Consider the following 13376-nt stretch of genomic DNA (forward strand, 5'->3'; position numbering starts at 1 on the left):
ATGGAGAGTGTTGGAAAAAGCAATTCCTCTCCGGTTAATGGGACGTGGATTAATTGCTTCTACACCAGGATGCGTATGTCTGGTCGTACGCACATGCGGGTTGTGTAAATTGAAACAAGACACTATTCGAATCCGGTGCTGCACTGTAGCTCTACCGGTACGATCGAACGCGCAAAAATAGAACAAACACTGTGAACGCGCTTCAAGTCCAGTGAAAGTATCTGTTCCAACGAAAAAAAAAAAAAAAAAAAAATAATGTACCCACCGAATAAAGAACGATCTATCGATCGCGATCTGAAAATATTCGATATGAACATGATCATTCTAACGCTTCGCCAGTTTGAATTTTCAATATTAAAATGCCAATATTAATATTTCGTGTATTCTTTTGTTTCGTATCAGATATATTTTTGCAATGTAATATTTCTATTATATTGCGCTAATATTTAAATTACGAATAAAAAATGTCGAACGAAATTCAATCTTTCAATAATAAAATTGCTTTGTCGTTATTTTAACGTTATACTTAAATATTTCGCTGTCGTGTTACGAAAGAAAAAAAAATAAGTACCGCTTGTCTAGACAATCGCGTAATTTAAAATTTCTCCGGATTAGAGGAACGCGGTACACGTTAATTGTCCTTCGTGCGCTTTAATTCGTCCCCGTCGACTGCGCAACGTTCTCGCTGCTCGCTTTGATCCGTGCGCGTTGTCCTCCGTACTTGAGGTTTCTTTACGGATGGAGAACACCGGATAAAGATGAAGAAGGAGAGATGAAACAGGAGAGCGTGAGAGAACGAGAAAGGGAGATGAAAAAGAGAGAGGAAAGTGTTTCTATACACGCCATTCACAAGAGCGAGCAGACTGCGAATAACGAGAAGGCGAGATATGCGCACGCGCACACGGAGAGAGGAAAAATCAGCGAGCGCGGTAACGGACTATAATCTTACAAAGAAATAATTATTCGCGGGTAGATCCAATTCTAGTAGTTTGCCTTCGTTCGTTCAGATTTGAACGAGATTATTCTTTCTACTGCTCTTATTCTACAGGTTGAAGGTTAAGATAGTATGTCTTCTGCGATCTCAACGATTTTTGACGTGTAAAAAAAAAACTTTTGGAATTCTATTCCAAAATGATAAAACGCATAAAAAGAAAAAAATTATAGAATTCATATTGTTTCTTATATATATATTTATCAAAATCAATATTAGACATTTTGACATAGACAAAATTTTGATATTTTGTATTCTTAAAAATGATTAAATATTGATAAATTAATAAAATTAATGGTAATTTCTACACTTTCAACACTCTAAATAATTTTTAGTTCTAATTTTGATGAGATTAAAGTGTGAAAAGCTTATTTAAATTCACATTCATCGTTTAGAAAAGTTAATAGATGAAGATTTAACCGTGACCCACAGAAAGTGCTAAAAATATATGAACTTAGAGGAGAGAAGGATGTGAAAAGAAAATTTAGAAAACCAACGTGGAGAGATCGCGCATCTCATGCGTCCAAATTTAGGATGTCGAGCCTTTTCTGCCGGCCTATGGTTCGTTTTCCGGTGCTAAATGCCGCCCACGCAATTTAAGACTCGTTAACACGGACTCGCGTTTGTTAAATAAATCATAACTGCTACGTATTTCTACGTCTATAATCCTATTGGATATGATTAAGCGGCGGGAAGTCGTGATATTTTCAATTATTTTATAAATTCAATTTATAAATAAATAAAATACTAATGTAATAAACACATATAATAAAATTAAATATATTTATCGATCTTTCACACAAGATTAATATCGATAGGAATGAACTTGTAATTTTCTAAAACATATCGTATGCGTTATCCTGAATAGTTTCATTGAAATAATTTTAACGATATTGTTTTGTTATGAATAATTTTGGTTATATATAACAATAATATTGATTAAATAATCCCGAAACACATTTCATCTTCATATACATATACATACGAAAATGAATTATTCATTAAGAATTAACTTTATATAAGTTTTATATTTTTTAGAAAACAATTACATTTATTTAGATTAATTACTAATTCGAATAAGAAAACCTAAGTTAAGAATGAATTCGATGAAAATATACTACGTATGAAACAAATGTATTATGAAGAAATACGGCGTCTTCGATGGAAAAATGTTGGCCGAATCCAGCAGAGAACAGAGAATATGTTGTATGCTAGCGTGGATGGACGGAACGACACAGACAATTATGCCGAATGGAAGAGCACGCCTCACTAAGCGGAACTAAACGAGAACGGTACATCTTACGATCTGTTGCAAAAAATTCCGAACCGTTTCACGCTACTCGTTTACAGAGATCATTTTTGTGGGATATGAATAAAATAAGAGCAGAAAATTTTCAAGGTGCAAAGAAAGAACTTTTAAAGACAATAATCTACAATCTAAATTTTAGATAAAACGTTATCTATACGGAAATCTTATCTTGTTTTGAAGAGTGTGTTATCCAAAGTGAAAAATAATTGTATCGCGTAAAAATCATAAATCTGTCCGAGAAACCTGTGCGATACGAAATGAATTCATTTGCATCGTTAACACAATACTTCATAATTTGTTTTAAGATTTATTCTACTAAATTAAATAAATACGAATTTTATCCCATTTAAATTTTATGACAGATTACATACGATTGAAATAATTGTTATGAGATATAATGAAATAATTGATATGTAAATATGAGAAAACGTAGAAAAACTTTTCAAAATTCCGTAACAAATGCAGAAAGAAATGTAATATACCTTGTCGAGGCACTTGAGCTCCTCGATCGGGTAGACCGTTTTCTCGCAGCGAGCGCACGTCTTGCTCATCTTCTACTTCTTCCTTTTCTTCTTCGTTGTGTTTCTTCTCTTTTCCTCCCTTTCAGCTGCAGTTCCGCGTACGTATGTATCTTGGCCTCTTCTCTTTACGAAACACTGCGCGAGCGTAAAGAACACGTGCACACTAACGACACATCCGCGCGGTCTTTCGTATCGAGACGGTTACAAAAAATTAATAACAAAGCACGTTTTCGACAACAATTGTTACGATGAAGAATAATACACGCCAGCGGAAAACTTCGAAGTCGGAACTGCAAGGGTGCCACAGAGCCGCACCAAACTGCACTGCCCTCTCGTTCTCATCTAGCTACAAAAACTCCTTGAGTGACAGTAATGGTGGTATACTACGTTAGTCAAAGAAGTGATAAAATATTTATATTTGCCATATTTTTCATTATATTTACCTTATTTTCTTTAAAAAATTATCTATTAATTATAAATAAATCATATACTAATTTTTTTTTGCTTGAATAAATTGAGTAGAAATATTGTTTTGAACATAGTTGTTTTTTGTGCAATGCGTCGGTAATACAGAACAAGTAAAAGATACCTAGATAATTTAGAATCATTCTTTGATGATACATTTTTTTTTTTAAAGTATTTCCTGTATATTAAAACATATATAATATGCAACGTTCAATTATATGATAACGTTGCAATTAATATATTTATATAGTATATATGGAAAATTTTTAAAAAAAGATTCAATATACTGCGCTAATCAATATAATTACGCATTTTATTTATATGTATCAATAATTTAATTTTCGTGTTTAAAATTTAATATAAGGATTTAAGTTAATACGTAAGCTAATTTTAATGATTGCCTGTATTTGTATAATAAATATAAAATAACTTTATAAATAAATATCAGTAGATAAAGTCGATATAGTAGAAAACTAAAGTGTACAATGAGAACCACGCTAATTTAAAACAATTTATTATTATTTTATTATTTTATATATATTTATATATATCCTTTATATATTTTAAGAATATAATATAAAAGTTTAATTTATTTCTTGATTAGTTATCGACATTTTATGATTGTTCTGTTTTGTAGCGCACTCTATCAAATTATCATATTTAAAAATTAAAAGTAATGTAAAAATTTGAAGGTTAAGAAAAAATATTTAATAATATTTTAATTTTATCACATATGTTCATGTTAAATTTCGATAAAAATAAAAAATTATTTTGAATTTATAAAAATAATATTCAAATAATAAAAATATCGTATTTTAAGCAATAAAAATATATATATATATATATAAATAGATCAATATATAAAGATATTTACATAAAAGATAATTATAGAAATTCTAAATTAAATAATCAATAAAAAATTGATTATAAAATAATAAAAATAATAAAATTGATTATAAAAAATTGATAGAAAAAATTCGTTTATTAAAATATATAATAGTAAATCGTATATTAATAATAATAATATGAATAATAATAATAATAATAATAGTCAAATCGTTATATTATCAACTTTTACTTTAAAATTATTTTACTGATAAGAGTTTACTGATAAACTTTAAAATTATTTTAACCTTTAAGAAACTGATAAACGTAACTAAAGTCTTTCTTTGCAAATCCTTGAACAATAATTGCCCTATAAATTTGATGCGCTAAAGAACCTAAAGGAATAGTTGCTTCTACTTTAGTCGCAACAGACTGTGCTAATCCTAAATCCTTGGCCATTAATGTCACTCCAAAACCACCCTACAATTAAAACCATTAAATCCATCAATTAAACGAATATTATATATTAAAAAAAAAAAGAAAAAAAAAGAAAAAAATAAATTATAATTAAATACCTCATAGTTTTTAGAGCTAGGTACATTTTTGAGAATACCTGGAACAGGATTGTACAACTCGGAAGACCAACATTTCCCGCTACTCGAATTGATAATATCAGTTAAAATTTTGGAATCTAAACCTAATCTGAAAATTAAGAAATCATTACATTTATAACATATCATATGAGCCTTATTTTTGTCTTTAATTTCTTACTTTTGCCCAAGATTGAAAGCTTCAGCAGTACCAATCATGCTAATACCTAAAAGCATATTATTACATAGTTTTGCTGCTTGTCCCATTCCCACATCTCCACAATGTATTATCCTGGATCCCATACAATTGAGAAGAGTCTTGGCAAGTTCAAAATTTTCTTTGGAACCTCCAACCATAAATGTCAACGTACCATCTTTAGCTGCGTTTATACCTTTAAAAGAAATTACATTTTTAAGAAGATTGACATGGAAAATCATATATTTTAAATACAATAAATAATTTGTAATATATACATACATATATATATATATATGTGTATGTGTATATATCATTACCTCCGGATACTGGACTATCTAAAAAGTTAAGGCCTTTTTTTTTAGCCTCTTTGGCCAATGTTTGAGACACAAACGGATCTATTGTACTACTATCGATCAGAAGACTGTTCCTTTTTGCTGAACTGAAAGAAAAGAGGAGAGAGGCTTGAGCATTTTCTATTAGAAGATAATGCGGTTGATAAAGAATATGCTTAAGGAAACTACTTATTTACCTCAATAGACCATTTTTAAGGTTGTAAACGTCCAGAACATGTTGGTTAGATGGCAACATTGAAACGACCACTTCAACATCTTTTGCCATCTCAGCAGGACTAGAAGCTCTGTCAGCGCCTATATTTGTCAAATTAGACATCGCTGATTCGTTAACATCAAAGACAATTAATTTGTATCCCTGTAATATAAAAATTAATATTATTAATAAATATTTTATATATATTATATATATATTAAAATCTCTTGATTAATAGTTTTCATTACTAAAAATAAATATATTTATGTAGTCTGGATATATCAAGATTTAGAAAAAAATGATTAAAAATTTATATTGTACATGAAATAATTATATGAGATAAAATGCACTCACTTTTTCACGTTATAATTACAATAAAATATATCTCTATTCACATGTTTTTTAATTTTATATTAGATTATTTTATCATGATTATTCATATTTTTTCTTCTTGCTTGTTACGATGAGAAAAAAGACTTTAATGATCTCAAATTGAGATCATTATCTAATTTATTTTTATAATGACTTCTTAAAGATTTTTTTTAAATGATTTTTCACAGGCAATTATTATGAATAATTTACCTTGTTTAAAATGTTTCTTGCCATGTGATTACCCATATTGCCCAAACCGATAAAACCAACTCGTGAAAAACATCTTTTCCCTGAATCATGCAATAAATTAATAATAAAATTATAATGATTTTTTAATATAAACAAATGTAGTAAAAATTACCTGCAATGTCACAAATAACAGGCAAATTGAAAATATTCATTACAAAGAATTACTTGTTACACTTATATAATTTTGATTCCTCTTTTTTATTTACTCTTTTTATTTTACTTTCTCTTCTTTAATACCACTATCAGGCATCATCATTGTTTGAACGATGATTGTCAGAAAAACTACTTCATATGTATATATTCGTGAAAAGGATAGTACGTTTAATGCTAAACAGAGTATAATGCTTTCTAAAAGTTTGACTTGATATAAAATTTAAAAAACATTAATCTACTTACTTACGTAAGTAAGCGATTCATAAATAATGTAAACGATTAGCCGTATAAGTTGATACTTTATCAACTAAATAAACTTATATATAATTTCTCTAATTTATTAATATATCAATGTTGCAAATAATATATAATAACAATATAATAACATTATATAATTAATTAATTTAATATATAATAATATATTATGTTATTTAATATATAATAATATATAATACAATAATTACAATTTTAGATATCATTTTTAATTCATTTCACGAAGTTAAAATGTCTTGCGAATATCTTTAAAAATTTCACGAAGTTGAAATATCTTGCGAAATAAAGAGAGATAATATATACGAAGTCTATTCGCATAAAACTCATTTTTTTTTTTTTTATCATTACGAAACAAATAAGGATGTGAAAAAGAAAGGATGTTCAAAAGTGCTGAATAATAATAATTTCGATAATATGTTTCTTCTAAAATTAACATTTAATTCGATATTAATTAAATTAATTTAAAAAATATGTATAATTATACGCATAATAATTTCTATAATTATAACAGTCTATATTTTATATTTGATTTCTAAAATATAAATATTTCTGCTTCTTCTTTGAATATTTAATCAGCAAATATTGAATGTATATAAATATATATATATACATATATAAAATGAACGATAATAAAAAAGAAATTTCGTCGAACGATAAGAAACGAACGTTTGTCATAACGAGTATATAATGTCATTTTGTTAGATTATCCTTTCGTATACGAGACGTATCGATTAATATTTCAGACATCGTCTATTAAACATCAACGAAACCATAAAAGAGCCTTGAAACTTGGTCATAATTACGCGTTTTGTACGTCAACTATGTGTGAGTTTTAATTCTATTTACACAATATTCCTTTCATACATTTATCTCTCATCAAACTATACCTTGAATATTTCTATTTGTATATTTCTGAATACATTCGAACACTTAAATTGCACATGTAACGTTTTATCAATCTACAAACATTATACATATATTTACGTCGTTTCCTCAATTCAAATTATAGATCTAACATCTTGAAAAGTCACATTGGTAATCAAGTTGGTTTCACTGGCCTCATACACTGGTCTACTTGTCGCAAGTGAACGTGGTGAATTAAAGAAAATCGAAAATGAACGACGCTGTGAACTCGTGATAAAGTATTTTGTGCATAAAAAATTAATCAAACGATAAAAAAATATCTTCGAGTTACGAATGATTAAAATTTATTATGAAGATTTATATATTTATTCATAGTCTGGTAACGACTGTTTCATCGGTGATAAGTTTCAGGAAAGATTTATTATTAGCATCCAATATCAAATCATGGATCACAGATCACAATTTTACAGAAATCATCAATTTATCGTTCTCTTTTTCTAAATGTTGTAACGTTTTTTTAAGCGGTTAGTTAATGAAATATATACGAAAACTGTTCTTTTTTTTTTTTTGAATTTTTTGGAGAGTTGTTTTTACGAGAAATTGAAATTTATAATACAGAAATTTTTATTCAGATTCAACGGAAGATTTGCATATATTTTTCGATCGATTCAGAACCGTTTATCCTTACGATTATTTCTTGAAACGGAACGCGAACGAGTACGAGCAAGAATGTAACGGATACCTTTTGCTAGGATCGTGTGATGACGAAATTATGATATTTATGAAAAAGTAAAATGAAATAATGCTGTATTTTTGTGGATATAGAATTTGTTCATTTTTTTCTTTTTTTTTGTTTTAACAAAAATATTATTGCTTTGTCGCAGAATACCATCGTTATTGTGGAATACAGAAATTCTAATCATTGTGAATAATGATATTTCTAACGACTCTAATATTCTTGATAATTCCATTTATGGAATTGCAAGTGTAAATATTATTTCTATGTCGGGTATATGGAAATTATCTGACAATTACTTGAACCCGCGAGTATTTGCCAAACTTGATAAGTAATATTAATAAATATAGTATAAATAATTAAGAAATATGATATTTAATATTAACTTGTTTTTATTTGCTGAATTGAAAAGATACGAAGAGATAAAGATCGACGAGAATATTAATTTTCACGGACAAGAATTACAAGTTTGCAGCATTTATAATCCTCCCATGACTTACTTGAATCATACAATTCGAAAAACGATCAATAGTTTCGAAGCTGAAGTGTACGCAATGGATAAAGGTGAGTAAATATCGAGTGATTTGATTCTACTCTTTCCGGTGATAATGATAAAAATATTTTTTTTAAAAAATGCAGATTTGGACTGGGACGGTATCGAAATGAAATTGTTCTTAATAATGGCGGAAAAATTAAATTTTACGTGGACCATAAGAAAACCAGAGGGAAATTACACGTAAATATAAACATTCGAATAATCAATTTTTTATCTTATTCTTAATTTTTAATTTTCGATTTCTTCGAATAAAATATTTGTAAAATCGTTATTTGTAAAAATAATGTTCCATTGGTTTAGATTTGGAAAACGATTCAACGAAACATATTGGATTGGCGGTATGATACAAATGTTAATCGATCAAAAGGTATAACCTAATTTTTTCACCAAGAATAAATTAAAGAGAGATTATTCGCACCCTTCGTCATCCCCGTTTCATCCCAAGGTGGATATCGCGTTTGCTAGCATTTGGGTGACATTGGATCAGAATAAATTCGTAACATTTTCGATACCTTGGTACGATGTGTATCTCCATTTCTTGGTGCCACGTCCACGTCGAACCACAAGTTTTTGGGCGTTGAAAAAACCGTTTTCCAAGAAAATTTGGTGCTTGCTTCTGTCCGCGTTGCTCCTGCACAGCCTTTACACTTACGTTCGTTCATGGATCGACTCTAAATTTCCAAAACGTAAAAAAAAGAAAAAAGCTTTGAGAAATTCTCTTTGAATTATCGTTTCGACGAAAAAAAAAAAAAAAAAGAAAAAGAAAAAAGAAACAACAGTTTTTTACTTGCAACCGATTTTCTAATCGATGATTCTTTCCAGGATATCGAAATTTTCTAATTACTTTCATCGATTTAATTGGATATTTGTTAAGCAGCTCGGTACCAAAGACCGTTGTACCAAATAGATTACAAATACTTCTCTGGCAGACTGTAGGCTGGTTAATAATTGCTGCATATTGCAGTAGTCTCGCTGCTAGACTTGCAACTTGGGATTACGAAAACAGGTATGGGATCGAAGCAAAAAATAAAATAAAAAAATCATATATATATCATTATATATGTAGAATTAAATAATTGTATATGGTAAGTAAACAATTTTAAATAAATAAAAATTTATATACATTTTCGATTGGAGAAGGATAATATTTTTTTTTTAATTATATAAGAAATATTAAAAAAACTATTTACATAAATACATAAAAAAAAGAAGATTATATCATCCGTTTTAATATTAAAACTTCTCGTCTAACATCTCGTCCAATTAATAAAATTTCCTAATGAATTTTATCCTTCATCTATAAGTTTAAAAATGTATATGATGTATACATGTATACATGTATATGATGTATATATGTATATAATATGATTTTAAATAGAAAAATCAGACAAAAATTTATTATATAATATATATCATGTCAAACAAAGAAAATATATTACAACTTGGGAAATCTCAACGATTCAAACTTTTTAAAATTACAATAATAATTCGATACACGTATTTTTACGCTACTATTACCAATGTTCACACATTTCTCTTTTCGTTATTTTTTTACACATTTTTCATTCCTCGCACAATTCCATCCGTTCAATTTTCCCCCTGAAAACGTGAGTTACTCGTTTAACGATAAACAATCTTATCAAAGTCCCATTTTCACATACTAAGTATTAGTGTATTTCCAGGATCGATACCTTCAAGCAATTCATCGAGGCGAATTTGTCATGGGGGAAATCAGGTCAACCGCCACCGTTTAACGATTACTTCGATCTTAATGTAAGTTGATAATCGTTGATGATCGTTGATAAAAAAGAAGGAGGGGGGAAGAAAAAATAATTTAGAAGTTATAAGAAGAAAACGTAATTAATTCAATTCAGGATCCAGATTCGGTTCAATTGCAAAACAGATACTATCAAATAGAAAATAATACGCAATTGGAGAGATTTATAATAGAAGGTAATTATGCAATTCTGGGCAAAATAATCGAAACATGTTTTATTCCGACCGATTATATAACAACTGAAAATCTCAAGGTAATCGTAAAAAAAAGAATAATGAACGTGTTGATAATGATATATGATATAATTGATGATTAAAAATATAATTCGAATTAAATGATTATAGAATTATAGATTGATGAGAGAATCGTTGGCACACTTTTACGCTGCTTTCGCAATTCAACCACGGCTATTGAAGCCTATAAATGAAGTAACGATAATTTTTTATTGCAATTTTTTGTACAGCTTTTTTTTAAACGTTTTACGCGTGCGTATACGTAAAAATATAAATTTGTATATTTTTCGATATGTAGATGATTCTATGGTTGAAGGAGACCGGTATTGTTATTTGGCATTTACGCGATGTCATACGAAGACGAGGTAATTATAATTTTCGCGAAGTTTTCATTGAACGTGACAGATACGATGGAAGCGTGCAAGTTCTTGGATTGACGCCGCTTGGCGCCGGATTTTCACTCCTACTCGTCGGATTTTTTATAGCTACGTTAATATTTTGTTTGGAATTATATAATATTAATTGGAAACAAATCATTGAGAAAATATCCGTCCTTCGCGTTCTTCGAGATAGAACAATATGAATAAAAACATTATTCACGGAAATAAATACGTGATGAGCAAAATATATTAAATAAGCTAATTGATTTCAAGGCTACTTCACTTTGATCAATTTAGTGGAAAAAATAAGAAAATTATTTGTAATTGCGTATATAATACATATTTCTCTATGTTATCGTTTCATTTTTTTCAATAATTATTTATGTATTTTTTTAATTATCATGATTCAATTATCGGTCGGTTGAAAAATAATATACACGTATATTACGTGTAAGTGTGAGATAAAGATTATTATATGTCATTGAAATATATATATAAGTTATATATATAATATATAAGTTATATTTTTTTATATTTTTAAAAATCATAATTTTGATTTTTACGATAAATCTACGAGATAAATCTATATACTTTAATCGCATATAATAAAGATTGATAAATATTGATTGATTATAATCGATTACATATGTATAATTATAACATCATCGTAATTTTCAATTTTTTTCGTATTTAAAATGCTAAATATATATACAATTACTAAATAAATAAGCTATTACCCCTAAATGGGAAATATGTTGAAAAATAAACAAAAAATAATTTTAGTTAATAAATATTTTTTTTTTATTTTCGAAATTTTTTTACTCGAATGTGCATTAAATCTTATAAAATTACCATTTCATTATTTATTCTTTTAACAAATTAAAATAGTTATATAATGTGTATATATGTAAATACGCAATTCTTTGATGATATTTAATTTTATGTATGAATAATATAAGCATCTACATTGTACTATTTATAATGAAACATATTATGAAACATACATAAATAATTAATGTTACGAATGTATATTAATATAAATATAAATATAATATCTGTAATAGTTTCTTATAATTTTTTTTTATCATTTTTTAAAATAAAATTTTAAATTCAAATTTTTTAAATTTTATAAATCTTGAAAAAGAGAAATAACTTTTTCAAAGTGTTGATTTTTTTTTGAAATCGTAATTCGATTTTTCAGAATAAAAGTATAGAATAGAAAAAAAAAAAAATGTTTCCTTTATGTTCCATATTCATCGTTAAAAATAATATAGGATATAAAAAATATAATATAGGATAAAAATATAAAGAATTAAGAAATAATTTTAAAAATTAAAATAAATAAAGCAAGACAGAGAATAAAATAAATAGTATCATTCTATCGATCTTTTTATCTAATCAAAATATAATTATTTTTAAAATTTTTGTTTTTTATCTATCTTGTCCGACTTTAATATTATTTTAATTGAGCATAAATCTTCATCTCTATAATATGACTGATGTAATCATTAATTATAACTAATTAATTAATAACTATATTAATAACTATTATAACTATTGATTACAATTATAATATAATATTAATAATCATTATTTTTAATCTTATTATAAATTAATTAATTATAAATTAAAATTATTTATAAATATACATTGTGTATAATTATTTCGATTAAATCTAAGATGAATAAATAAAGGTAATTTGAAATGAAAATTTATATAGTAAGTGGTGGTACTGCAAAGAAGGAGTAAGTGGATTTAACAGTATATTGCAGCCAATATAATCTTAGTCAGTCTTCATCCACAACACAGTATAGACGACGTTTTTTATGTTATTGAAATTTAAAACAAATTTTTAATTTAAAATTTTTAATTTTTTTATTTCTAATTTGAATTTAAATGTGAAAAAATTATAATCTTTAATCAAAAGTGACATAATAAAATTTCTATTTAAAACGATTTGAAAGTGATCATTGAACGAGAAATTATGACGAATAAAAAATATATTCATGACGGTAAATATTTATTTAAAAAAATTTTTTTTTAAATTATTAAATAATTAAATAATTTAAATAATTCGTCCAATTTTTTATTTTTTCTTTATTATCTTAAAATTTTCTTAAGTTAACAAAGTTATAACTTATATTAATTTTCATTTTTTATCGATATATTTCACACGTATTTCATAACATTTTATAAATATATATTTCATGTATATTGATGTATTTATTATTAAAGTTCAAAAAAAAGATATATATATATATATATATTGTTATATATAATATATAATTGTTTTATATATATATATATAACAATTTAACAATTATTATCAGTTCAACC

At 26.6% G+C, this 13376-nt stretch overlaps 4 protein-coding genes across 6 annotated transcripts in view; 2 read left to right on the plus strand and 2 right to left on the minus strand.

Moving 5' to 3' along the window:
• The window catches only part of LOC102678580 (LIM and SH3 domain protein Lasp), a 24334-nt gene extending 21138 nt beyond the window's left edge, over positions 1–3196 (minus strand). The window contains exon 1 of the mRNA XM_006614846.2: positions 2783–3196. Within this exon, the coding sequence (XP_006614909.1) occupies positions 2783–2851 (69 nt within the window). The 5' untranslated portion in view covers positions 2852–3196. The remainder of the gene's footprint in view (positions 1–2782) is intronic.
• Positions 3197–4249: 1053 nt separating this feature from the next.
• On the minus strand, positions 4250–7385 carry LOC102678716 (3-hydroxyisobutyrate dehydrogenase, mitochondrial). 3 transcript variants are annotated; one of them, XM_006614849.2, is made up of 7 exons: positions 7358–7385; positions 6029–6108; positions 5430–5608; positions 5218–5339; positions 4883–5093; positions 4687–4813; positions 4250–4591 (listed from the first exon to the last, which is right to left on the minus strand). In XM_006614849.2, exons 1-7 carry the CDS (start codon positions 7368–7370, stop codon positions 4415–4417), a joined length of 909 nt encoding a protein of 302 aa, XP_006614912.1. In that variant the 5' UTR covers positions 7371–7385; the 3' UTR covers positions 4250–4414. The 3 variants fall into 3 exon arrangements, with proteins under 3 accessions (XP_006614912.1, XP_006614910.1, XP_006614913.1); XM_006614847.2 differs by lacking the exon at positions 7358–7385 and adding an exon at positions 6180–6242; XM_006614850.2 differs by lacking the exon at positions 7358–7385 and adding an exon at positions 6180–6242 and having other exon boundaries at positions 4431–4591; positions 4725–4813.
• Positions 7386–7667: 282 nt separating this feature from the next.
• Positions 7668–11242, plus strand: LOC102673682. The gene is made up of 12 exons (XM_006614899.2): positions 7668–7881; positions 7990–8146; positions 8242–8424; positions 8506–8657; positions 8733–8829; positions 8950–9016; positions 9095–9335; positions 9472–9655; positions 10332–10422; positions 10524–10679; positions 10771–10854; positions 10958–11242. The coding sequence occupies exons 1-12, from the start codon at positions 7707–7709 to the stop codon at positions 11240–11242; spliced, it is 1872 nt and encodes a 623-aa protein (XP_006614962.2). The 5' UTR covers positions 7668–7706.
• Positions 11243–13008: 1766 nt separating this feature from the next.
• The window catches only part of LOC116185520, a 2500-nt gene continuing 2132 nt past the window's right edge, over positions 13009–13376 (plus strand). Inside the window, exons 1-2 of the mRNA XM_031510070.1 lie at positions 13009–13051; positions 13370–13376. Of these exons, the coding sequence (XP_031365930.1) occupies positions 13024–13051; positions 13370–13376 (35 nt within the window). The 5' untranslated portion in view covers positions 13009–13023. The remainder of the gene's footprint in view (positions 13052–13369) is intronic.

The sequence above is a fragment of the Apis dorsata genome, unplaced genomic scaffold (genome assembly GCF_000469605.1).
Source record: "Apis dorsata unplaced genomic scaffold, Apis dorsata 1.3 scaffold_199, whole genome shotgun sequence".
Taxonomy (NCBI): Eukaryota; Metazoa; Arthropoda; class Insecta; order Hymenoptera; family Apidae; genus Apis; species Apis dorsata.